This window comes from Schistocerca americana, chromosome 2, assembly GCF_021461395.2.
Source record: "Schistocerca americana isolate TAMUIC-IGC-003095 chromosome 2, iqSchAmer2.1, whole genome shotgun sequence".
NCBI classification, from domain to species: domain Eukaryota; kingdom Metazoa; phylum Arthropoda; class Insecta; order Orthoptera; family Acrididae; genus Schistocerca; species Schistocerca americana.
Window position 1 is genome coordinate 552,505,950 of NC_060120.1, and position 27,740 is coordinate 552,533,689.

General features: G+C 38.7%; 1 protein-coding gene across 2 annotated transcripts in view; it reads right to left on the reverse strand.

Annotated features, from left to right (window-relative positions):
• The window catches only part of LOC124596521 (4'-phosphopantetheine phosphatase), a 167,045-nt gene that overhangs the window by 96,973 nt on the left and 42,332 nt on the right, over window positions 1-27,740 (reverse strand). Inside the window, exons 7-8 of one of the 2 annotated variants that reach the window (XM_047135688.1) lie at window positions 17,878-17,969; window positions 8,335-8,497 (exon numbers count right to left, since the gene is read on the reverse strand). In XM_047135688.1, the coding sequence (XP_046991644.1) occupies window positions 8,335-8,497; window positions 17,878-17,969 (255 nt within the window). Of the gene's footprint in view, window positions 1-8,334; window positions 8,498-17,877; window positions 17,985-27,740 lie in introns of both variants that reach the window. The other variant, XM_047135687.1, reaches the window with a different exon arrangement.

Here is a 27,740-nt window from a genome sequence, read left to right on the forward strand (position 1 = left end):
ACCCTGGGGAACACCATATCTTATTGTTCTTTCCTCCGAGAGGAAAACTGTTATTTATTTTATTCTGTACATTAATATCGTATTGAAGTGATACCTTCTGTCTGCAGTTTTGTAGGTAAGAGCATAGCCAGTTGTGAGCCACAGCTCTTATTCCTCTTCTTTCCAATTTAGCAAGCAGTGTTTTATGATCTAGTACGTCAAAGGCTTTAGAGAGATCTAAGAAGATACCTGCAGCTATATTATGTTGGTCAATTTGTTTCAGTATGTGGTCCAACAGTTCAAAAATTGCTGTCTGGGTGGATAAAGATTTACTAAAACCATGTTGTTGAATGCTGATTGGTGCGTGGTTTTTTATGAAATTTATAAGCCTGTCATAAAAAAGTTTTTCCAGGATTTTTGAAAAGATGCTTAATATGGATAATGGTCTATAATTGGATACTAAATCAGGGGAACCTTTCTTTAGTAATGGTGAGACTTTAGCTATTTTGAGAGCATCTGGAAAAATGCCAGTTTTTAATGATTGGTTGTAGATGGTTGATAATGGCTTTACTATATGGGGAGCACACACCTTTAATATGAGGTCAGGTACTTCATCATAGCCACTAGAGATTTTATTGCGTAACAATTTTATTATGTTCATAATTTCATCAGGGTTTGTTTCATAAACAAACATTGTAGCATTAGTGCTGTTTGACGTATTGGTGGAATTGAAGAACGATACCTTGCAGTTTGCCTGAATGAGATCTTCTGCTAGTGAGGTGAAATATTCATTGAACTTGTTTACAACTGTGTATGGATCTGTGACCTTAGAGTCATTAGGTGTTAGGGAAATGTTTTCCTTTTTAGGTGTTGAACTACAAGTTTCTTTTTTAATAACTTTCCACATAGCTTTCATTTTGTTTGAAGAGTTTCTTATAAAATTGTCATTCCATAAAAGTTTTGCCTGTCTAATCACTCTAAGATAAGTTTTTTTAGTAGGCATTACAATAGTCAGAAAATTCTTCAGTGACTATGTATTTTTGGGGCAATATTGGAGAAATCTGTTTCTCTCACTAGAAATTTTGATTCCTTTTGTTACCCACGACTTTCTATTTTGATTGCTTGAAGTTTTTGTTTCAAAAGGAAATGCTGTATTAACCCTGCTGTTCTGTTCGGGTCTATATGACCCGAAACGAATATGAACGTTATTTTACATTATGTAAATACCAATATATATTTATGAAACTTTGTGACTTTGTCTGAAAATGGATGAGCAGCATGTGTTTTAAAAGGTTTTAAAAAAGTTTAAGAAGTTTGGGCTTCAACTGTAATAGTTGCATATGTAATGTTCGGGTCATAATGACCCGACACAAATATGTTTAGTGTAACTCGTATTTATTTCTAAAATCTGGAAATGGCGAAAATTATTTTTGTTGTGTTGTGTGGGAATAGTGACTGCATCATTCCAACTTACTCTCAACAATCACCTAAAGCTCCATGCGTTCACAACAATGGGCTTGTTTGTTGCTTTCCCCAGGAAATAATAATTGGCAGTTCTCAATAATTGGAATGCTTTGTTTCTGCCCAGTTTGACTTGTGACACCATGGCGATGAGACCATTGAATGATCGTGAGTTGGAAGAAATAGTAAATGCCTCACCAGATGAAGGATCACTTTCTGAGTTTGAAGATCACATCAGCAATGCATCTGAAAGCGAGTGTTCCGATGACAGTTACGACAGTCCACAGCCCATACAAAATAGTGTAGAGACTTTTCTTTCTAAAAATGGGAATATAGAATGGCAGTTGCATCCACCAGCACAACATGGTCGCCTACCAGCTTCGAACATCATCAAGAGTACCCCAGGAGTTACCAGGTATGCAGTCAGCAGAATATCTGATGTAAAATGTTCATTTGAAGCAGTATTTCACACAGCGCTTCAAAATGAAATAATAGAGATGACAAATATTGAAGGGCAGCGAGTTTATGGTGAACAGTGGACAGATATTGATGGTTCTGTTTTCCATGCATACTTAGGACTCTTACTCCTAGCGGGTGTATATCGATCTCATGGGGAGTCTACAAAAAGTTTGTGGGATAAAGATACTGGGCGAAACATATTTCGAGCAACCATGTCTCATGAAACATTCTGTAAGATATCACGTGTCCTGCGATTTGACAAGAAATCTACTAGAGAGGAAAGACGACGTACTGACAAACTTGCCGCAATTCGTAGTATTTGGGAGAAGTGGGTAGAGGTCCTTCCTAAACTGTATAATCCAGGAGAAAATGTTACTGTTGACGAGCAGTTAGTAGCATTTAGAGGTCGCTGTCCATTCAAGCAGTATATCCCAAGTAAACCGGCAAAATATGGGATCAAAATATGGACCATGTGTGACAGCAAAACTTCATACGTACTGAAAGCCCAAATTTATACAGGAAAGGTGAGTGGAGCGGCACCAGAAAGAAATCAGGGAATGAGGGTGGTATCTGATCTCACTTCTGAGTTACGTGGTCAGAATATCACGTGTGACAACTTTTTTACGTCGTACAATTTGGGGCAGCTGCTTCTGAAAAGGAAATTGACTATGTTGGGAACTATACGGAAAAATAAGCCGGAGCTTCCACACAAAATGACCAACAAGGAGGTACACAGCTCTTCATTTTACTTCACAAATGACACTACTGTGGTTAATTATATTCCTAAGAGACACAAGAATGTTGTACTTATGAGCACTCTCCACCATGATGCGGAAATCAGTGACAGGGCTGATAAGAAGCCAAAAATGATTTTGGACTATAATTCAACCAAAGGTGCTGTAGACACGCTTGATCAGTTATTAGGTACATATACATGCAAACGAAAAAGTAATAGGTGGCCAATGATAGTTTTCTACAATATTCTTGATGTTTCTGCTTATAATGCATACGTTTTGTGGATTTCGGTTGACCCTAATTGGAATGCAAGCAAATTGACTAGAAGGAGAATATTCTTGGAGGAACTTGGAAAGTCACTGATAAAAGAACATATTGCATCAAGAACGCATTTCCCAAGAACAGAAGATTCTTTGAGAATGGTCACAAGCATCCAAAACCCGAATGATGTGGGTGGTGTGTCAGAATCGGTAACAACAAGAAAATCTACAAAACGTGCACGCTGTAAGTTCTGTCCATCAAGTAATGACAATAAAACAAACATGGTGTGTGGAAAATGTAGTAAACATATTTGCAAGAAACATGTAACCTACTTGTGTCCACAGTGCAAGCAGTAAGAAAAGAACTGTAGTATTTTATAAGATGATTGTATTGAAAATTCTGTTGTTTCAAATTTATGTGAATACTTGTGCCTAAACTACAATCAGTAAGAAGAGAGGATTCTAAAGTTGTAGTGCTTTCTATGTTGGAATGTAATAAAAAAACTGTAGTGTGTTCTGTACTGTAGTGTGCTCTAAGATGAATATCTGTAATGACAACTGTCTGTTGTTAGAAAATGTCAATACTTACGTCTAAACTGTCAACAATAAGAATAGAAGTATGGAAAAACTGTAGTGCTTTCTAAGTTGAATGCCTGTAATGGAAACTGTCTGTTGTTTCAAATTTATGTGCATATTTAAATGAAAAATATCCCTCAATAAAGTTGTATGCATTGTTATTATTATTATTATTACCATTATTATTATTATTATTATTATTATTATTATTACTAACAAGGTACTGGAATAGAACAACAATGTCGATAGCTAAAACTGTACCAAAATTTATGTTTCTAAAGCATTTTGATATGTCGGGTCATATTGACCCGAACAGTATATATGTCAAGTAAAAGTGAACAGAACAGCAGGGTTAAAGTAATAAAGGAAGGTGTTATGGAAGCTTAAGAACATATTACCAACAGTTGTTTGCATGTAAACACTGTCCCAATTTTCCTTAGCTAATAGGAAGTTAAAAATCCTAATATTGCCATCTGAAAAGTTTCTTCTTTGAAATACTTTTTTGGGGCTGATTTTACTATTTTCCATGTCAACGTTCAGTAGCTGAGCATCATGGTCACTGTATCCCATGCTCAGTACTTCGCCAGTGAATTTGTAACCAGTATCAGTTATGAAGATTTGATCAATTATTGAATCAGTATGCTCTGTTGATCTTGTTGGAGAGTGTATTGTGGTGATCATATTAAAGGATTTGGTCATGTTTAAGAAATCAAGTTTGGCATTACTGTTTTTTGATAAATCAATGTTAAAATCGCCACAAAGTATTATTCTCATATTTAATGAGCTGACACTATTCAGCAGAACTTCTAATTTGGTCATAAAATTTGGAATATTACTACTTGGTGCTCTGTATACATTTATAATTATATATAATAGAGGGAAACATTCCACGTGGGAAAAATTATATATAAAAACAAAGATGAGGTGACTTACCGAACGAAAGCGCTGGTAGGTCGATAGACACACAAATAAACACAAACATACACACAAAATTCAAGCTTTCGCAACAAACTGTTGCCTCATCAGGAAAGAGGGAAGGAGAGGGGAAGACGAAAGGAAGTGGGTTTTAAGGGAGAGGGTAAGGAGTCATTCCAATCCCGGGAGCGGAAAGACTTACCTTAGGGGTAAGACATATGTCTGCTTGTGTCTGTATGTGTGGACGGATATGTGCGTGAGTGCGAGTGTATACCTGTCCTTTTTTCCCCCTAAGGTAAGTCTTTCCGCTCCCGGGATTGGAATGACTCCTTACCCTCTCCCTTAAAACCCACTTCCTTTCGTCTTCCCCTCCTGCCAGCGCTTTCGTTCGGTAAATCACCTCATCTTTGTTTTTATTTATAATTATATAGTTTAGTTCAGGCAGCTTAACCATAGAAACCTCAAATTCCTTATCTTCAGATAATGCAATCTGTTCATTTAGGCCTACCTCACTGAATTTTATCTGGTCCTTTACAAATATAGCAGTACTGCCATGTGTGGAGAAATTCCTACAATAGAAGCTTGTTAATGAGTACCTTGGAATAGAGGTTGACTGAATTTCTTCTTTAGACAGCCAGTGTTCGGTAATACATATTACATCTGGATTTATTTGAGACTGAAGTAACACTTCCAGCATTTGAATCTTATTTCTGAATGACTGGACATTATGGTGTAATACAAGAAATGATGAACTTTGTGACTTTTCAGTTAAGGGTTTGATTAATTTCTTTTCTAAAGGTATTTCTGACACAGCACTTACCCTAAAAAATTGGCCAAGATTTTATTTTTGTGTGTGGCTTCTTGCACGCAATTTTCAGTAGTAGAGATGGTTTTTAGTGGTTGACACAGTTCGGCTTCCATCAAAGCTTCTGTTTTTGGCCTAAACCATTTTGTAATTTGTGGTTGTTTGGCGATCTTGATACTTGGGGCTGATTTCTTCAGGATATGATTTCGGAGTTTTTCTACTATTTGGTCTTTTCCTAACATATTTAAATGTAGTCCATGAGCGGTATGAAATATTCTTCCTAAATTGTATGTATCAATCATCTCTATGTTATGAAATGTAGAACATATTTCTGAAATCAGTTTGTTTGCAATGCAAATTTCTTGGTTGACACAGGACCAGGAAGGCAAATCATAACGATGAGGAATGTTAACAACGAGTACATTTGTATGTAATAGGTTGTTTAAGCATTCCTTCATTTCTTTTGCAAACCCTTTTGTTTCATTCCTATATATATCGTTTGAACCACCTAGAAGCACGACAAAATCACAATTACTTAAGTGAGATACATCAGTAGAGTTTGTTAGTTTATTTACCTCACAAAACTGCGCTCCTGGCTTCACAAAACCTGTTACCATTAAATTACATTTATCTTTCAATAGTGCTGAAATTCCACGTCCATGACTGTCACCAAGCACACAAATTTTTTTGTTCATCACAGTTTTGGGGCTAGAAGGTTTTGAAACGTGTTTTTGCTGTGTAGATATATTCTGTTTTTGCACATTCGGTAACCTTTTTTGATAACTATGAACCTGTGTTAACTTTGCGGTCTTGGGAGCAAGTTTATTGTATGCAGCAGAAGTTTGTTTTTCACAATGACCATCGTTTTGTAGTAGGATATCGAATTTGTTTTTTTTGAGCTATTACTGAAGAAGAAACACTATTTACGATATCTGCACACTTTATTTTACATGGACTCTGTTGTGTAGGTTCCACATTTTTCTTAATAACAGGTTTTTCTTTCAGATGGTGCACGATTTGATCTTTTGTTGATAGGCCTACCGTTTTTTGGAGCACGGCAGGAGAATTTATTACTAAAGACGACGAAATGATTGCGCTATGGTTAGCGTTACCGGTACACCCAGAATGTGTTGGAAAACTTGAAACGGCGACGGAATCATCGGTTACTGTGTACACTTTATTTCTGTCGAATTCACTTACGCCCTGCTCGGCGGTTTTTAGTTTTCCATGATCATTTTCAAGACATTTGAGTCTATCAGCTAACATTCTGTTTTCTGCCAAGGATCTGCATACAATTTCTTGCAACGAATTAATAGTTTCAACTAGTTTTGCTTTGTCAGGATGGACTTCACATGTTACACACTTACATTTTGATTTGGATGATTTTTCACTGCAGGTTTTTTGCGTAGCACTAGACTTGAAACTTTGCGAAGCACTTTTGTTGATCATCTTCTTGCTATTGATGCCGGATAACATTTGAAAATTCGAAATAACTGGAGGCACAAATTCACTAAACTTCTCAATCGCCGCCATCTTTGGTGATCCTTCTCCTTAATTTTGCACAATGAAGAAATGGGCTGTCAAATTTAAGTGTGCAGTGAAAGTCTTCAAGATTATCCAGGTACGGAATGTCCAAAAAGGGCTAGCACACCAGAAATCATTGAAAAAGTAGGTAATATTGTCTTTGAAGATCAGCATGTGAAAGTGCCTAGACTGTAGTGATTTCAACGGAACATGTTGGCTAAATTTTGCATGAAGATCTGAGAAAGCTTTGTACAAGATGGGTGCTGCACTTGTCCACAGTAGATCAAAAATAAATTTGATTGACAATTTCTGAATACTGTTCGGCACATTTTGAAATAAAGAAAAGTGAGTTTATTTGTCAGCAAATGATAACTGATGAATCAAATTTTCAACACTACACACACAAATCAAAATAACAATTGAAACACTGCACATAAGTTGGTTCTTCAGCTCCAAAGATGGTGAAAACAATGTCATCAGCAAGAAAGTTAAATACAGCTGGTTTTCTGATGGGGAAAAAAGTCACCTTTCAACAAGAGTACCTTGGCAGAGGGAAAACTGAAGGGTCTGTGCTATGAAGTATTGGACCATTCACCTTGTTCCCCAGACTTGGCTCTCAGAGACTTCCATTTATTCTCACAAGCCAGAGCCTTCCTTGCTGATAGTCATTTTTCATTCAATCAAGAAGGATTTCAGTTGTAGATGAATATTTTACAGCACTTACAAAGAAACGCTAGAGAGACAGAATCATGTCACTGGAACACCACTGGTTGAAGTATATTAATGTTAAAGGAGATTATGTCGCAGACAAAAACTTTTTGAAAACATAAATCCTCATTTTCACAGTCAGTTATTTTCACACTACATTTGATTTTTTGGTTGAGAACCATTTGCTTTCATTTGCCTCTAATACACTGTTGTCACGGTAGTATATGAATGTGTGTTGCACAGGGTATGAATGGTGATAGTCACGCTGTGTGTACTACTGTTTGTCGGTTTGACATATTACAAAGTACGCAGGTGGGCATCACATCATCAGATAGAACTGTGACAAGCAAGGTTTCTAGAAGGACCACATGGATTTTGTCCATGGAAATGAAATTAGAGTTTCAAGAAAGTTCAGCCTCTCTGTGGTACAGAAGATGAAAATGTCAAATGTATTCAGACTAGGGGATGAAGGTTCATGGATTCCATGTCCTTAAAATACCAAGTTTAACAATTACAATAGAACTAAACTAAACTCCTCCCAAACAGGCCACGAAGGCTCAACGGTACCGACTGGCCGCTGTGTCATCCTCAGTCCACAGAAGTCACTGGATGCGGATATGGAGAGGCATGTGGTCAGCACACTGTTCTCCCAACTGTATGTCAGTTTCCGAAACTGGAATAATTATGATAACTTTATCCAATAAATTTGTGTTCACCATTTCCTTATGGAAGAAGAATTTGTACAGCCGTTAGATCAACTTTGGTAAGGAACATTGCACAAAAAATTAGTTTTCATACAGTTCCCAAGAACATTAATATAACCAAAGTATTATAAATGCTGAATATATTTTATCAGATAATAATTACAATATTTATGGATTTTCAAGTGTTTCTTTTGCCTGAACAATTTACCATATTCTTCTGCTCCTTTGAGAAATGCACCAATGGCTCCAAGGTAACCTTCATGGCGAAGAAAGAGTGCCTGAACTTTTCCCTTACTCCAATAATTAATTGAATATGATACTGTATGCATACTCAATGGATGGTTTCGGAGAAAATACCCTCCAAAATACACCTGTAATAAAATTAAAATAAAGTTTTCAAAGTGATATGCAGAGTGAAGCACTTAATAACTTTTATTAATCATGCATCTTGTCCAGAAAACTTTCCAATTAGCAAGATTACTACTATTGTATGCACATATTGAACACTAGCTAGTTTTTGGTGTATTGGTGAGCAGCCTAATAGTTACACACTGCAAAACACAAATGAAAACTCACAACAGAAATACACAAAATGACGATGTTAGTATGGCAGGGGCACCCATGAGCTCAACTTCAATGGACAAATGCAAACATTTTCAATTTAAAGTTATCAAAAATAGAGCAGTGATGTATGCTTCATTCACACATATTCTCATTGCGAAACAGAGGGTGCACCAGAATTAAATGCCTGTATTAACTCTGTAATACTGTAGTAGATTTCAAACATTTGTTTCTGATATATAATTTAGTGCAAAACAAGAACATGTGTAGTCTGTCTGTAAACTCAAGAGCGAGCAGTGCTTTTGTTGGGGGAAGTGGACTTCCCTGGAAGAACCCTGCAAATGGCCTACAGGAACACCCAAAATCAGTTGCCCTTTACCTGTCTAGCAGTGTAGATCAGCTTGCAGTGATATACCTCATTTCTATTTGTGGGATCTTAGTTGCCAGCGTCACTCAGTTAACTTTATATACAAAATTGTTAAGGCTTTCGTGGCCACTTGTTGACAAACTGCCTATTGGCTTATGTCTCGGGTTCTTCGGCCGATGTTCATCTAATGATTTTACTGACGTTTCGCCAGCACGAGTGGCTGGCATTGTCACAGCTTCACCCTCCATTGACGGCGGTGAACTGGAGCCGAGCTCGCAGCTGCAGACTATATGTACCTGGTGCGCCAACGTCCGACGGCCTCTCCTCGGTCATTTCCGATGCAGTTCTCCTCTTGCTACCTGCGACGGTCGTTCACTGCAGCATGGGAAGCCACGATCCATTTACCTTAAGCTTTCCTCTTTCTTGTTGAAACTGTTCTGTGTTTTTGTATTTCTACAGCATCTCTGAACAACCGCGTGTGATAGTGCTGCTCTACAGCCAGAACTTCCGCATCGTCAAATTTTATTACTTGGTCAGTCTCACTCAGTGTGTGTTCTGCCACGGCCGATTTCTCCACCTGCCCCAATGTGCAATGTCGCTTATGTTCTTTGATCCTGGTGTTGATTGATCTTCCAGTCATTCCGACATAAACTTTTCAGCATGTGCATGGTATACCATAAATTCCCGCCATTGCAAGTGGGTCCCTTTTCTCCTTTGCCAATCTAAGGCACTCTTTGATCTTCCTTGTCAGTTTGAAAATTGTCTATACGTTGTGTTTGTGCAATATAAGGCCAATTCTGTCCATCACTCAGGAAATGTACAACAGAAAGGCTGCACCCGACATTTTTTTTTTCTTCTGATTCCTTACTTTGCAATTCGAAGCACAGGCACTGGACTTGGCGACCTGCAAACCTAAGGTGTGGTACAGGTACGTCGATGATACTTCTGTTGTGTGGAGCCATGGTGAGCAACAGCTCGGTGACTTCCTAAGACACTTGGACAGCCTCCATGCCAACATAAAATTTACCATGGAAGTAGAAAAGGAACAAAAAACTCCATTTCTAGATGTGCTGATCACAAGGGATGCTGAAAACCTGGGACACAGCGTGTATCGAAAACCGACACACGCAGACCAATACCTGCCCAAACTATCAAACCACCACCCGAGCCAGAAAAGAGGCATGATTAATATGCTCGTAATGCGAGCAGGATGAATATATGAGATGCAGCACCTCAGACGCGAAATGCAACACCTGGAAAGTGTTCTGAGGAGCAATGTGTATTCCACAAGTTATATTAGAAGTGTATCGGAGCCAAACACTCGGCGAAGTAAGGAATCAGAAAAACAAATGTCGGGTACGGCCTTTCTGCCATACATTCCCTGAGTGACTGACAGAATCGGCCGTATATTGCGCAAACACGGCATAAAGACGATTTGCAAACCGACAAGGAAGATCAAAGAGTGCCTTAGATTGGCAAAGGAGAAAAGGGACCCACTTGGAATGTCAGGAATAAACCGTATACCATGCACATGCGGAAAAGTTTATGTTGGAATGACTGGAAGATCAAACACCAGGATCAAAAACATAAGCGACATTGCAGGTTGGGGCAGGTGGAGAAATCAGCCGTAGCAGAGCACACACTGAGTGAGACTGACCACGTAATAAAATTTGCCAACACGGAAGTTCTGGCTGTAGAGAAGCACTATCACACGCTGTTGCTCAGAGAAGCTGTAGAAATACAAAAACACGCGAACAGTTTCAACAATAAAGAGGAAAGCCTTAAGGTAAATGGATCCTGGCTTTCCATACTGCAGCAAACTACCGTTGCAGGTAGCAAGAGGAGAACCGCACCGGAAATGACCGAGGAGAAGCCCTCGGACATTGGCACGCCAGATACCTATAGTTTGCAGCTGCGAGCTTGGCTCCAGTTCACCACCGGCAATGGAGGGTGAAGATTTGACAATATCAGCCACTCGTGCTGGCGAAATGTCAGTAAAATCATTAGATGAACGTCAGCCAAAGAACCCGAGACAGAAGCCAATAGGCAGTTTGTTAACTTTATATACTTGCTGACAGACTTTGGTATCTGGAAGTGATGGATAATTTCCATACATTCTAAGAAAATTGGCAGAATACGAAGAAGAGAAGGTATTTGCGGAGTAACGAGCATTCAATCACCTCTAATGTTATTACAGTGTTTGTGTTAAAGAGGTGACACAAAAAGGACTGTTGGCTAATATTACCAGTTCCAATCAAAGGGCTCCAATTTATGCAAATGTCAGCCTCAACACAATATTACGCATAGGGAAGGAATGTGAAAATAAACCACATGGTTCACTGGAATTGTCATGAAGGAAAAGTAATAATTTTGGCAAGAAACCTTTTCATTATAAACAGTTTCACAAAATCGCTCATTCGACAAATGATGGAGGACTTTTACATAAATAAAAAAATAGTGCTGACATTATGGAAATTACTTACTGCCGTAAAACAAAAAATCCATTTTTCTTTGGCAGAAAGATGTTTTACACAAGATACTGTGTGAAATGAGATTTATCTGGAAATATCTGAAAGTCAGTGAATGGTTCAACAGAGAGAACGGATATAATTGACTGGTGATGTAAGTACCTGATCCAAGTGAGGATATTAAGGGAGGTAGGCAGAAATTTCTTTTATAATGCTGAGGCTTGGGTGGATAACAACATTACTTATAAAAAATTTTGGCAGGGTCCTGGTGTTGATGCCATTATGGACAATGTTAGTGGAAGCAGTAGGATTATTGCTGTCAGCATTAGATTAAAAGAGTGCAGTTAATTTATAAAGTGGGATGTGCCACAGAGGACTACCATGGGCAAATGAACCACAAAAATTTTTGAAATTAGATATTGACTAAAGTAATTCCGAATCTACCACCAAATTGTGTTATTGTTACGCATAATGCTTCGTATCACACGAAGGAGCATAGCAAAGCTCCAACTAGGTCCTTGAATAAAAGAGAAATGATTGCCTGGTTATTAAAAAATAAGGTTGAAGCTGATTTGTCAACGATAAAAACAAAATTATTTGATTTAATTAAACAACATAAGCCGGAAGACAAAGTATTTAAAATTAATAAAATACCTGAAGCTCATGGGCACACTGTGACTTCCACCATACAACTTTGACTTAAATCCTACTGAACTGGCGTGGGCAAAACTCATATTTGCACGACGAAGTTACTGCAGTTGGTGGAAGAAGATCTAGCAATTTTTTTAGTTTCAGTTTTTTTCCCAAACTAAACACTTGTCTCAATTGTTACAGGTTTTGAAACAATAACTCAAGATGACTGGAGTGCATACTGCCTCTATGTAGAGAAAATTGAACGTGAGTACTGGGTTAAGGATGGGATTATTGAAGACATTTTCGCTAATGGAATGTAATTCAATCACGTAAAATCTTTGATGCTATTGGAACAGCTACCTTTGAATGTATTCTGTCACTATATCTCAGTTACTATTCACCTGATTCTAAGACATATTGCTTAAAACATATATGCAATAAGTATGCTAAACACTGGTGAAATTTCCTTCGAAACATGTACACTAATATGGACTTCTGTGTAAAAAGTTTGATGTACGAGGTGCGTTCACATATTAATTTTTATTTTTTGGTGAGAACTTATTTGTTAATCTACAGTAATGTTAGTCTCTTCAAAATATTCCCCATTACATACTATACATTTATGCCCGTGCTTTTTCCAATTCCCGAAACACTTTCTGAACTCTCTCTTCAAGATAGTTGATAGCTCTCTCAACTATATATTTTTAATCTCATCCATGTTTGTAAAACCACCATGCTTTAAGGCCAGCTTTGAAATTTTTATACCACTTGTATACCCACAGCAGACTCACCAAAAGCAACATTCCTAAAAATTTGATACACTTTATTCCATTCTTGTAACAATGAGTAACAAAGATTCTTTAATCAATTTGCATACAAAACAGATAATCATTGATACAACCGAAACATATGTAACCTTTTTGAGAGCTGACAATAGATCAAATACCCAATACGCATAACATTATACAGATACTTTTCAGACATGTTTTCGAAGACAGTGACAAAAAAGTAGTGCGAATCAGACTAATACAACACGCGAAATTATAAATTTATCTTTACTTTTTAAACACTCTTCATGTTGCAAGAATTGTTACGTTCAATGCAGCCCTTCAAAGAAAACTTCTACCTTTTACTAGAAACACAAAGTAAGATCAAGCCTTAAATCTTAGATTGATTGCACTTTATGGGATAGCAGTACAGGAACACACTTTCACATGAACAGGCATTCGATCCTATGTTTGCAGTTAGAATCCAGACTTCTGTTTTTATGTTAATATTTTTTACTCTATAATGTTGTGTTTCAGAAGAAGCTATTGTCTTTTGTATTCCTTATGAGCTTAACGCATTTATCTAAAAATAAATGCCACCGCGACATATCTGGTCACGGCATCGCCACAGATTTAAGGCGCGCCCTGCGGCAGGGCCGGTACTACATTGTGAAACAGCCTGTAGAAGCGCCTTCTGACGTAGCTGGGTAGGCAGAGTGGGGACTCGCTCGCTTGCTCTTCAGTTTACCAACATATCAATATGTGGGTTGTTGCTCAGATAACCAAAGAAACTACAGCCACACTGAAGATATAATTAGAAATGAAAATTAAAGCTGTCACTTGAAATAACAGAATAATAAAAATTCCTGAGTTTATTCTCAATATAAACCTTTCGGTGCATCACATTACGAATTTAAAACTGATATAGCATTAATGATTCCTTCTTCTTTGAGAAAAAAAAAGAAATAATTTTCCAGGACAATATTTCATTTCAAATATTGCCAAATGCACTTGACTTTGTTCTTGTTACAATTACAAAGAAATATAAAATCTGACCACTAATTATCTTAAGAGGTGCAATGCCCCATACTATTAACAGGAACACAAAAAATGGAAATCATTCTTCTAGTTTCTAGAACTAATTGTCTCTTCTTAGAGGAGGAGAGAGAGGGATTGACTGGGGAAGGTTGAAAAAAGAAGGGATTTGTTATGAAGAGGTTGCTTGGTTGGTTGATTTAGGGGGAGTGGCCCAACAGCGAGATCGTCTGTCCCATCAGATTAGGGAAGGATGGGGAAGGAAGTCGGCTGTGCCCTTTCAAAGGAACCATCCTGGAATTTACCTGAAGTGATTTAGCAAAATCACAGAAAATCTAAATCAGAATGGCCGTCTTCCCAAATGCGTGTCCAGTGTGTTAAACACTGTGCCACCTTGCTCGGTTTATGAAGAGGAAATGCAAAGATCAAGGAAACAGCAGAACAAAGAGTAGGGGATTGGATATGATAGAAGGGGCAGAGCGAGAAGTAAAGATGAACTGAAAGGGGAAATTAAAAGCGGAAAGAATAATACAATCAAAGAGAGAAAAAGAGAAAGGGGGAGAGGGAGGGAGGGTCAGAGAAAGAAAGGAAATAAGGGAAATGAAGACAAGTAAATAAATTTTAACTACCATGTAAGAAACTGCAATAGGGGCAGGGAAGGGGGGGGGGGGGCGGCAGGTCTGAAATATATTAGACAGAAGACAGGAGGGTGCCAGAGTAACTAGTACTGAGTGGGAGTATCCAAAATGTTCCAAGTATAGTTTGCTCACAATGTCTTGACTGAATTTTCAGTGGGGTATGGGCAATGAAAGGAAGCAAGCGCCACTTACTGAAGCCCAAGAACATGGACTGCCACAAGGAGAGGGATAGTGCGAGAGAAACAAGCTGTGCTTCCATCACACACTACTGGCACTACACATGTGGTTGCTGGTTCAGAATGGCATAGCATAACAGTCACTTTGAATAGTTAGAGAATACACAGGTACTGCATTTTTAAACCGTCAATGTCAGCGGTGGCCAGACACCAAACACTTTTGTACTGATGTCAACTAGCTTCTATTGGTTTCAGCAGATCAGGAATTAGGGAGCCCACATTAAGGACATTGTAATCAAACTATACTGCGTTATGTTCAACTGGATATAACTATGGTGCATGGTTCTTCTGTGTCCTTTCATGCAGTCAGCCAGTTCAACATTCTTCATTTCTAGGTAGAAATCTTTGCAGTGAATGTGTCAGCTGGCAAATAACACAGGTAATTACATATTTTCCCCTGCTATTAATGTTCTGTAATTTTCCATGGCTGGAATAAGTAGTAGCAATTGCCTGGGACAGTATTTGCAGTGAGAAAGGTTGCAAGTGAGGCCCGAGGTGTTGGAATGGTGGTACGAGGATTTCATACGGCTTAAGAAGTATTTGCATAGGTTAGGAAGACTAAGCAAGGTGGAGACTAATGTCTGCTATGTTCCAATAGGAAGTACTGGGTGTTGTGCCTCTTAAAGAAGTAAGCCTTTCTGACCTTCTTTATAATTTTAATTATTTTTTGAACTGAATATTCCATTTATACAATGAAGTTACAGCTGAACATTTTCTTTTCCTAAAGATAAACAGTACAATATGAAACTGCCTAAAATTGCAAGGTTGGTAGATCAGTTCCATTGTTGCACCTTCAGAAAATGGTAATTAATTTTTCTATTTGAGCAATTGTCCATGCATTGATATATAAACTCGAAATGTTTACAGTGGGGTATGATATACAAATAGTCAAGACCAAACATACATGCACAGTGTAGGGCTCTCAGAATTACTCTAATACTGTAGAATAATGTGTTTTAGAACATCAATGGACATAATGAATCACTATACACCAATGGTCAATGGTCAGCTATGCACGAGAGATCATTTTGCTTTATCAAAACCAAGAAGAACCACATGCTAAAACTGCAGAACATGAACAGTGGTGAATGGAAATCTTTCACTTGTGGTGCCTTTTGCTCTCTTACCACCAATGTCATCTTTCCTGTAAGCAGTGTGTCATCTTAGCACATGAGCACCACAATCTTTGGAGTTTGTTTAAGCTTGTTTTCCAAAGGCATGCATTTTGTATTCCTAGTATGACAAATTTAAGGTTCTCCATATTTCACTGTAGAATAGAGACTGTTTATAGGTGAGGACTTTCTTTGACACATTCTCTCTTTCTGAGTGTAGTTGCTAGCAACTAGGGATAGTCACCAATATTTTGGTTCTTAGCAAATTTTTTGCCTGTTGAGCTGCAGCAGTCTCAGTCAGAAGGATGCCTTTAGATATGGTTGGTTGGTTGGTCAATTTGGGGGAGGAGGCCAAACAGTGAGGTCACTGGTCACATCGGATTAGGAAATGATGGGGAAGGAAGTTGGTCATTTCAAAGAAACCACTCTGGCATTTGCCTGAACTGATTTAGGGAAATCACAGAAAACCTAAATCAGGATGGCTGGGTGTGAGTTTCAACTGTTGTTCTCCCGAATGTGAGTCCAGTGTGCTAACCACTGCGCCAGCTTGCTCAGTCATTACATATGCTTGTCACAATTTTATGAGTACTTGCTGCCTCTTCTAACTCTTTCAGAATGTAAAAAAGTTTTCTTATCCAAAACTATTTTCTTCTTGCCCAATATCAACACGCTGATACTGACATAACTTGTAATTGTTACTATTTTTGCTTACATTTTAATTGAGAGCTGATCAAGACTCTATTCCAGAACTCTCTTCACTGGATGCATGTTAACACACAACAGTTCTCTCCAATCAGTGGGAACATTGGGAGGTTAATTGCAGAGTTCCCACAGGCAGCTAGGGGCAGGCAAGGCCATTCAAGCAAAGCTCTCCATATCTGAGCATGCATTATAAAAAATTGCGTGGCATGTAGCCGAGAGACTGCCCCCTAAAAAGTGTCTTACTCCACTAACAAATGTTATAGAACAACAACCACTAAACCCATCAGAACACAGCACAGCCTGACATTTAGGTTTTCTTTTTATATAAATAGGTACCATCATTATGTAGATATTTGCTCTCTGTGACACACTATATTCCAGCATCACATTCAACTGCTGTTGCTGAAGTTTGCTCACAGGTTACATTTACGGAGAACTGGCAGTGCTGACGAGCCCATAATCAAGGCACTTCAGGTTCACCAAATCCAAAATCACCTACTTAAAAATGATCTCTCCAAGCTACTCCCCATTTAGCACCAACAAGATGTGCACAGCTTACAGCAAGCTACAAACATAGTATTACTTTACTTCTCAATGGCACAAGTATTTTGTTTTGCTAGTTTTTTTTTTTTTAGTTTTTGTCATTTTCCAGTAAGTAAAATAATAGGAGAAATGTTATGCAGTATGGTGAATAATGTAGATATCCCTATATCTTTTGTCTTACCTGAATGCAATAATTTTGGAAATGATGGAATGATGAATTCAGAATTCCCAGCAACTACTCACATATTTCAGAAGGCAAAGTGTTTTGATTCTCTTAATTAAAATTTGTGTTAAGCCTCTGGTGCATTGCTATTGTGAAAAATTAAATGAATTTCCAACCAATAAACTTCAACTGTGACTGGCTCTCTCCATGTGAGAACTAAATACTATCTAAAGAAAACTAAGACCAAATATACACGATTCCAAAATTAACCACAACATGCATCATCACATGGGACTTTTAGTCTTAAAGAACTGCACGTTACCTAGAAATTTCAGTTAGTACACAGATAAAAATAAGCAACCAGTAAGAATGAACAAAACAGACAACACAAAGCATACTGTTTATATACAACTCTGTGCAATCACATCAGCCCTGCTACAAAAGAGGAACTGAAAAAGAAAAAGAATCAGTAAAAAGAGTGTGAAAGCACGAAGCAATGTTTAATGACAATGAACTGCCCACTCACCTTATTAAGGCCATGCATCAAAGCGTAGAGGCAAGCAATCTGGCCGATGTCATTACTGATGGTAAACAGCAAGCTACGGGCCAAGTCTGCCTCTGAAAACTGTGTTGCTATAGGGGATGAAAGAAGTACAACAATGTCGGATGGAGATGAAAATGATATGATGAACAGTGAGAATAATGATGAATACACATGAGCTAAGAATGTACCTTTGTGACAACTGGAGCTGCAAATCTACTAATTACACAAAAATAAATAGAAATACTTTCTAAATAAATTGTGCAGATTAATTAAGCACTATGAAACACTAACAACTAAACAGAAGTATCACACAAATCTGCACTCAGTCACACCCTCCATATGCTTTACCCAGAAATGGTGAAATATCAATATATTCCAGTGAATATTTAGATGTAGACAGTTTTACCACACTGTTAAAAGCTTCAGTCCCAAAAGGTAAAAATGTTGCTTGGCTCATTTTCCACCCTTTTAGAACTCATTTACAGGACTGTTTGCTGGATTGTGAAGTTACTGAAAGTGTTCTTTAATTTGAATGGCTCATTTTTCAGGATAACAAAAACACATAAGCCATATTTAATACCGATTTCAATGTGAATTTCACTGAACATTTCAAACAAAAAAACTGAAATGCAGTAGATAAGATCACAGGTTTGTGTTTTTAGGACACAGCATGACTATACTTGCTATACGGTTTGCAAAATAATCCAGCAATGACTACAATGAAGGAATCCATATATTTGCCCGATTTCAACTAGACACTTTTCTTCAATACTGGCAGTACACTACGTGTGTTTTACATCACTCATAAAGTGAGCTGGAAGTATTTCTGTGATAAACTCACTTTTTTTCAACCATGTTCCAGCAGGCTGGGAGTGGGGCAAGTGGACTCACAATTGAGAATGTCTGGAGAGTTTTTGCTACCTTAATTATTTGCCTTAAAAGAAAGAGCTTCCTGTAAACATCTACTGAAGATGGAGGACCTACTTTTATTACAAAAATAATTTATTCAATGGGCACACTAGTACACTCAGATTGTTCAAATACGATGCTGATGATGCCTACGGTGTGTAAATACAGATCAATATGTATACTACCATTACATTTTTTGCTGAATGCTAGTTCTCTTTTGGATGTAGATAACTGCATGATCATGTCCTTAACAAAGATGAAAAACCCAATTAAATGTAGTTAGAAGATCTGTAGTAAAATTCTGTCACATAAGCTATATGCCTGGAGGTAATATGAGGAAGTGACACAACATGGAATGAATGTGTGAAAGTAGTTGCATGGAAATTGAATTCAAAACTTGGCAGAAGATGGTCTGGGAAAGTGCAGTGTATCTGTTAGGAAAGTGCAGTGTATCTGTTAAGGAAACTGCATTCAATATGCCTGTGTGACTTCTATACATATTATAAATTAAAGTCCGCTGTTGTGTTTTCTGTTTGTATGTGAAGGCTAATCTCAGGTACTATTGTAAGGATTTTGATGTTACTTTCACTACTACATAAACTGATTCATGAGGAAGGCTTGTGAATATAATTTATTAGTACTATGCGAGACAGGTCATCTAGCCGTAAATTCTTAGCGGTACCTGTGCGAAGCTGGGGGCACATCACTAGTATTCCACAGTACTGCTCCAATGTGGGAATTCTTATGAGGTAGCATAGAGAAGGAATATTTATGGAGTGAGCATAGAGTAATGTGCATGCAGCCATCACAAAACTAAAATTGTCACATGACTTAAGTATAATGTTGTTTGTTTACATATTGAGCTAAGTCTGGAAACATTATGTACACCTATCTGCCCTATTTTTACACATTTATTTATTAGTAACAGCAATGGTGAGTAATTACTACTGCTATAGATGCAAATAGAAATACATCAATGGAGGAAAAGTTACTTTTCATATGTAAGTACAAAAACGTCTAATTATGGCTGACATACTAGTAAGAGACACTTTATGGAGCGAAAAAACATCTAGACACAGTATAATAAAGAGATAAGATCACAGGAGTAATTTATATGACTATATGGCCATAATGTACAAACATTATGAGCAATTTTCAACTGCAGATAAGACTAACACATAACAGCTACTCCAGCACTGCACACGGGAATTGTGCAACCATGGCCATGGGTGCCTGTCAGCTAGGCCACAGGCAGGCACAAATAGGGTACATTACCCACCAGTTGGCCCTATTGCACATGTTCTACATTCGTATGAGTCATTTGGACATCCTGGTAGTGGGCTCCTGGTCAGGGCAGTATGACAGCATATACTATGGCTTGGCTGCCTAAATGCCCACTCATCAGTTGCTTGACTAACCCTGGTCTACCTTTGCCTTGGCCTACCCAACTGCCCTTGGGTGGCCACTCAAACTGGAATAGCCTGCTCTAAATCATTGCCTTTGGATTTATCAGATCTCCAAACTGCTGTGCTTTAAAGTAATAACAATTGGAAACTAGTACTTGAACGTATCTCATGGAGAACAACTGTCTACAATTAATACTTTGGTTTCCAATAAAGGAATGACAATTCTTTAAGCCAAGTTCATTCCAGATACAGAATGCAAATTGTTAAGATGAATATGAAACACATGTACAGAGTCTGTGGTACTTCTTAGAGATATACGTCTGTATTGGTGATGTAATTAAATTTAAACTCTGCAGAGTGCTTGTGTGTATTTTAACTTAACACTGCACCACAGTCAGGTGACCGTTAGAGCCAATGTACATTGGTGACAAAATTATGTTCAGTGCATCTAAGTGCTCACTCCATAGATATTTCTACTTTATGTGAAGCAGGCCTGGCACATGGATGTCAAAGGTCAGTGATGGGTTTCTAGGATCATCATTGGTACATTCCAATCAAAAATAACTAATTCACTGCAAAGTATTTATGTAAATGTGTATTAAAATTTGTGCAGTAGTTTGAGTGATGAATAAACATACAGCCAAACAGCAAGATAAAAATTAACAAAAACAACATAAACTGCTCACCTACTCTCTCCCCCTAAAAACCTACTGTATATTGTCCATGTCTTTAACATTCATACTTTCAAAGAAATGTTAATTAGAATACAGTTTCAGAACAAATACATTACTTTCTGTATTATTTTTATCTTATTTGTTAGTAATGTCCAATTCTAGGAAGGCTCATCATACGCATTTTTCAATGGGAGGCAATATTATTCCCCCAATTTTAACATTCTCCTAACATACTTAACAATTTCATCCTCTCTTCCTCCTCTTCTCTCTTTTATTTCCATTTCCCCCCACACCTTTCACCCTTCATGCACGTGTGTGTGTGTGTGTGTGTGTGTGTGGGGGGGGGGGGGGGGGGGGGGGGGCGCGAGTGCACGGGCGTGCATGTAAAGACCATCACCAACAAGAAGCAGGTGTAATACTAGTGAATAATGGTCTCACTACATTTTAAACTACAATTCAATATATTATTAAAAGAAAAGAAAAGAATATTCTAAGACAGTAGCAAAACACAGTGGCAAATCATCACACTGCCCACAATAAACACAAATATCAGCATTACATGAAAGTAGCAAGTAACAATTGAGATACATAAGATGATATTTTACAATGCTGTTCTGACATTCCTCTCTGACAGGAATTACTAAAAATTCTGGTGGGAAAGGATTTTAAAATAATATATTTTAACTTTTAAACTGTGAAAGAAATAGAAAACTACATAATGAAGTCTCAACAAATTAAGGCAAAGATCCAGATTCTACTTTCATTCAGTAAAATTTTTCTGGGTTTGTGACCACATTGTCAATATATATAAAACTACCTATGTTTCAGTCCCTGTTGCAAGTGACCTCCTTCAGGGTTTTTTTGTTTAATGCTGAATGAGAAAACTGTTTCTTATACACCTGCAGACACGGCTATTATCTAATTCTCATAGGCTGTTAATAATTAAGGGGAGGGATGTCAGAAGTCTTTATTGGTGTTTCAATTATTTCTTACTGGTGGAAACCAGACATTTTGATTGGTGTTCGCATTACTGCTTGGGATTGGGGGAAATCGGCGAATGGAAAACCAGGCGGCAGCTGTGATGTGGCATTGTTTTCCTGCTTTCTAGTACCGGCCGAGGCACGCCAGTACTCTGTGTACCTGCGGCCACTACGGTTTCCTGTGCACCTGTATGTGTTACTTCATGTGAGCTGTCGTCCCTTAACACTGTTATTACTGGCAGCTAAGATGTCGGAAGTCAGTACCCGTCTTCTCCGTTCATGTTGGCGGGTCGCTTGGTTATTTCTATTGCCTCTCTAATCTTCCTCCTGAAAGTAAGAGGCTGTTTCGCACATACACGTGCTTCATCAAAATCAACCTGTTTAGCACACTCATCCTGGTGTTCTGCCTTCACTGACTTGGTGTTCTGTCTTAGTCTGGTATATCTTTTGTGTTCAGATATCCGTATGCTGATGGGTCACCCCGTCTCGCCTACATACACTAATCTACATTCGCGCCTGATTTTGTAAACTCCAGCAGCATGTAGTTTGTCAACTGCATCTTTTGTTGTATGAAGAACATCTTTTATTCTGTTACTGCTTCGGAAAAGCAGCTTGATGCTTGCTAGGCAGAGAATGCAAGCACCAATCAAAATGTCGGATTTCCACCAATGAAAAGAAATAATAAAAACACTAATAAAGACCTAACATCCCTCCCCTTCATCCTTCACACTCTATCAGAATTAGATAACAGCCATGTCTGCAGGTATATAAGAAACCAAGTTTTCTCATTCAGCAGTAAACAATAACACCCTGAAGAAGGTAGCTTACTACAGGGATCGAAATGTTGGTAGTTTTATATATACTGGAAATGCTGTCACAAACCCAGAAAAAATTTATTGAATGTGACAATGGTCTTGGAAGTCTACATTTATATTTATTCAGGTTCTAATTCCACACTACCACCCAGCAAAAGGTTTTATTCCATTAAGAAATTCACTCTAGTGCATATCCCACAACAGAATTACAGTTCCATTCTTAATAGTTAAATGCAAACTAGCCACTAAGAATGGAGTAACACAAAAAAATTTAACAATTTCAAACAATATGTTAACAAGGAACTAATATCATAAAGTAACAGCAAATTACCGATGACATGTGCTTTTGAGACATGTTGTCAGTTAGCTATTGCACCACATGAAAGGTATTTTTTTTAACCCCCTGCACAGTGTATCTATCTGTTCATGCAAGGCTTAGGGAATATACATTTCAAAATGAAATGTAACTGCTCTAATAGTTAAAATGTGAATGTTGAAGGAACCTATTTGTAATATTTTTGAAACAATTACCTTTTTTTAACATTAGAAAATATTATGTAACTTGACTGATTTTAAAAACTCACCAAACGGTAGCAAGAGAACATCCATATGAAGGATATAATGTATGCAAGCTTTCAGAACCAGTGGCTCATTCCTATGGCAGAAGCATTGAAGGGGAAGGAACAGCAGTGAAGGAAAAGGACTGCTGAGGTTTAGCAAAAGTTTAGACTTCAGAAAAGTCATCCAGAACCACGGGTCAGGGGAGACTTACCAGATGGGATGAGAAGGAAAGACTGATTACTGGAGACTGTACCAGGTGGATTTGAAAACCAGAGAGCTTAAAACTGGAAGATAAGGTAATATGCAAGACAGAAATTACTGCTACAACGGGTGAAAGGCTAAGTGCATTGTGTGTGATAAAGGTGGCAGGGGGACGGCAAAAAATACACACATCAGAATGAAAGATGTAGAAAACTAAAATGGGGTGAAGAAAGGAGCAGTGGCTGTGAAAAAATGCTGGGACCTATGAAATTAACATAAATTAAGGCCAGGTGGGTGGCGAGAACTGAGGACATGTTGAAGTGCTAGTTCTCACCGGCAGAGCTCTGAGAAAATGGTGTCTGGGGAAAGAATCCAGATGGCACATGCAGATATAACAGTCACTGAGGCCATGACTGTCATGTTGTAGAGCATGCTCTGCAACAGGATATTGTGTGTTGCCAGTATACACCCTCTGTCTATGCCCATTCACCATAACTGTCAACTTGGTGGTAGTCATGCCGATGTAAAAGGCCGAAAAGTGTTTACATGACAACTGGTATATGACACATGTAGATCCACAGGTGGCTCTCCCTTTGATAGTATATGTTTTGCCAGTTACAGGGCTGATATACGGGGTGGTAGAAGGGTGCATAGGGTAAGTCTTGCACCAGAGATGGTCACAGGGCTAGGAGCCGTAGGGTAGGGAGAAGGAGCATAGGGATTGACGAAGTTATTGAGGAGATTGGGAAGGAGGCAAAAAGCTATTCTAGTTGTGGTGGGCAAAATCTCAGAAAGAATGGACCTCATTTCAGGGCATGATTTTAGGAAGTCATGTTCTTGTCAAAGTAGCTGATTAATGTATTCAAAACCAGGATAATACTGAGTAACAAGTGGTGTACTCCCAAGTTGTTTTTTTGGAGGGACCTGCAGTATCAGGATTGGATGTGATGGCCTGGGAAATCTGCTTTTGATGTATACTGGTGGTGTAATTACATCCAGCAAAGGATGAGGTAAGAATGATGGTGTATTGCTGCAAAGAGCCAGTATCTGAACAAATACATTTGCTTCAAATGCCAAGGCTGTATGAGAGGGAACGTCTGACATGGAAAGGATGACTCCTGTCAAAATGTAAGTATTGTTTTTTGTTAGTACGTTTCATGTGGACAGCAGGGTGTAGCTGGCTTTTGGTGAGGATGAGATCAACATCAAATGAAGTGGTACGGGATTTGGAATATGATCATGTGAAATTTAACTGGGAGAATGTGTTTAGAGATTTCAGAAATTTTAACAGTTTAGTTTCACCGTAAGTCCATATGGTAATGATGTAATCAATGTATCTAAAATAAAACAGGTACTGAAGGATTATGTATCCCAGGAAAGCACCCTTCAAGCAATCCATGAAAAGGTCGGCATATGAAGCAGCCATCCTGGTTCCCATGGCTGTACCTCTGATCTGTTTTATGACTGACACTCAATGGTGGAGTAGGATGGAATAGGTTTGGAATCAGATGGGCACTGACTGAGGACATGGTCAGCTGCAGACAGACCACATATGTGGGGGATGTTGGCATACAGAGAGATGAAATCAATAATGGCAAGCAAGGTGAAGGGTGGGAGTGTGACAGGCATGGATTTCAGATGATCTAGGAAATTGTTGTATTTGTACTAAGGGTTGCGGGTGTTGAACAACTAAGGCAGACATATGTTCGGTGTGTGCTTTGAAGCCAACAACTATGAGATGACCAGGATAATTGGGTCTGTGGATCTTAGGAAGAAGGTGAATGATTTGGGAAGGTTAAGAAATTCTATGAATTGTGAGGGGCCTGAGGTTTTAAGGCGGGGCTGCACGTCAGTTTGAATCACAAGGATGGGATCTTGATGGCAGATGCTGTATGTAGAGATGTCAAGACAGCTGGTGTAGATCTTCATTAACATACTCCTGGAAGTGAAAAGAAATATCGTGTGGTGATGGACTCCTGGCAGGTAGACTTTATTGCCTGTTGCAAGTCTTTTGACATGACACTACTTTGGCGACTTGCACATTGATGAGGATGAAATGATGGTGATGAAGATGACACAAACATCCAGTCCCTGAGTGTAGAAAATTTCCAATCCAGCCAGGAATCAAACCCAGGACCCCAGCATGACAAGCCGGAGCACTGTCTGCTCAGCTACGGTGGCAGACACTCCTGGCAGTGAAGTACCTTGTCTGCCGGAAGGATAATGATGGGGTTATCAGATTTTAGGGAATGAAGAGCCTGGATTTCTGCGGAGGACAGGTTAGAGTGATGTTGTTGGGACCTGAGAAAGCAATGCTGGATGTGAGTAATTCTTGTAAGGCTTGTAAGGGATGATTTTGAGGTGGTAGTGGTGGTGGTGGTGGTGGTGGTGGTGGTGGATAAAGTTGGGGTCATTCTTGGAACTGTTCAAGGCAGGGTTCAATGTCAGGTTTGCTGCTGGAACAGTTTTGGGATTGAATTACAAAGTGATATTTCCAGTTGACATTACGTTTGAAGGAAAGTAGGTCCTTCACCAAAGCAGCAGGGCTGAAAGTAGACCCTTGGATGATACAGATAATTCAGGAGGGAAGAGTGCTTTAGACGAGAGAGAGAACAACAGATTGTTGTAACTAGTTCTCGTGATTATGATTTATTACTGGTTTGGCAGGCAGTGGTGAAGGCTGGGGGATGTTAAGGTGGTTTGACAAGTTTGGTCTGTAGGAGAGGAGTAGTGGCTGATAGGGTGGCTGTTTAGAGAGCTGCAGAGGAACAGGAAGGGAAACACCACTGTTGAGGTAGTTTAGGAGAGGGTGGGATAGCTTTTTGAAGTGAAGTCTGGCAACATGATATCATCCAAAGAAACATGAGGGGCAGATAACTTACAGGACTTTGTAGAAGGAGAGAAGTCTGGTGAAGTGTAAATGGGCAGATGAGACATAAAAGTCACAGATTAGCGGGATAAGTGCAAGAAATTGCTGTATTTGAGACTGTAAAAGAGGCCGATGTTGAGCTGGATTACATACAGAAACAGGGAATTTCAATGCTAGGCCTTTGACAGTAATTCCAGGGAACATACAGGTTTCAAGGAATAGAATGTGGGACCTTAGTTTCAATAGTGTAAAAGCATGTTTTAGAAAAGAACAGATGTAATATGTGATGGGATTCATAATTGCACACAATTTGTTCATGATTCACAGCACTGCACGGCATTCTCCCAATCGTCTTTTGCAGATTGTAAAATTGACTTTTATTTTCACTCCCACCCCCTCTTACCTTGTGTTTGTGCGTTTGTTTCTCATCAAATCACACTGATCGACTAATGCTGCTGTCCCCTACATTACTTTACTTGCCAAAGTGCTTTACATTTTCAGAAAGAGGCAGTTATGCCTCCTCCTGTTTGCCCACTTTTTAAAATTTTGTCTCTGTTCCCAACTTCTCATACCAATATCTTTCCCCCACTCCAAATATATAGGTCACTTTTCTGGAGAGAAATTTTCGCCCATAATTTTCAAACATTTTTTTCTGAATTTTCCAAGCCATCTCTCCTACCATGATGAATCCCATTACATATTACATCCATTATTTTCGAAAACATGCTTTTGCACTAACAAAACTGAGGTCTCAGATTCTGTTTCCTGCAACCTGCTTGTCCTTTAGAGTTTTTTTGCAAAAGCCTTACACTGAAAGTCCATTTCTGGATGTAAACCTACTCTACACCAACCTCTCCACAGTTTCAAATACAGTAATCTCTTGCACTTACCTGGATAATCTGTGACCTATACTCCTCATCTGCCAATTTCCACTCCACCAGACTTCTCTCCTCCTACAATATCCTGCAGTTATCAACCCCTCAACCTTCCTTGGATGGTTTATCCGCTAAGCCAACTTCGAACTGCAACAACATGTCAAATGTCACCTTCCAGGCCCATCACATCCAATCCTGGTACTGCTGACCCATCCAAAAAACAATTTAGGAGTACACCACTTGTCACTCAGTATTATATTGGTCTTTAATACATTAATCAGCTATTTCAAGAAGGCCATGACATCCTAAAATCATGTCCTGAAATTGCCCACCACAACTAGAATAGCTTTCCATCACCCTCCCAATCTCTGCAATATCCTTGTCAAACCCTATGGCCCTACTGCATCCATCTGCCCACCCTATGGCTCCCAGCCCTGTGACAGTCCCCAATGCAAGACTTGCCCTATGCACCCTCCTCCTCCCACCTGTAAATGGCAAAACATATATTATCACATGGAGAGCAACTTGTGGAACTACACGTCATATACAAGTTGT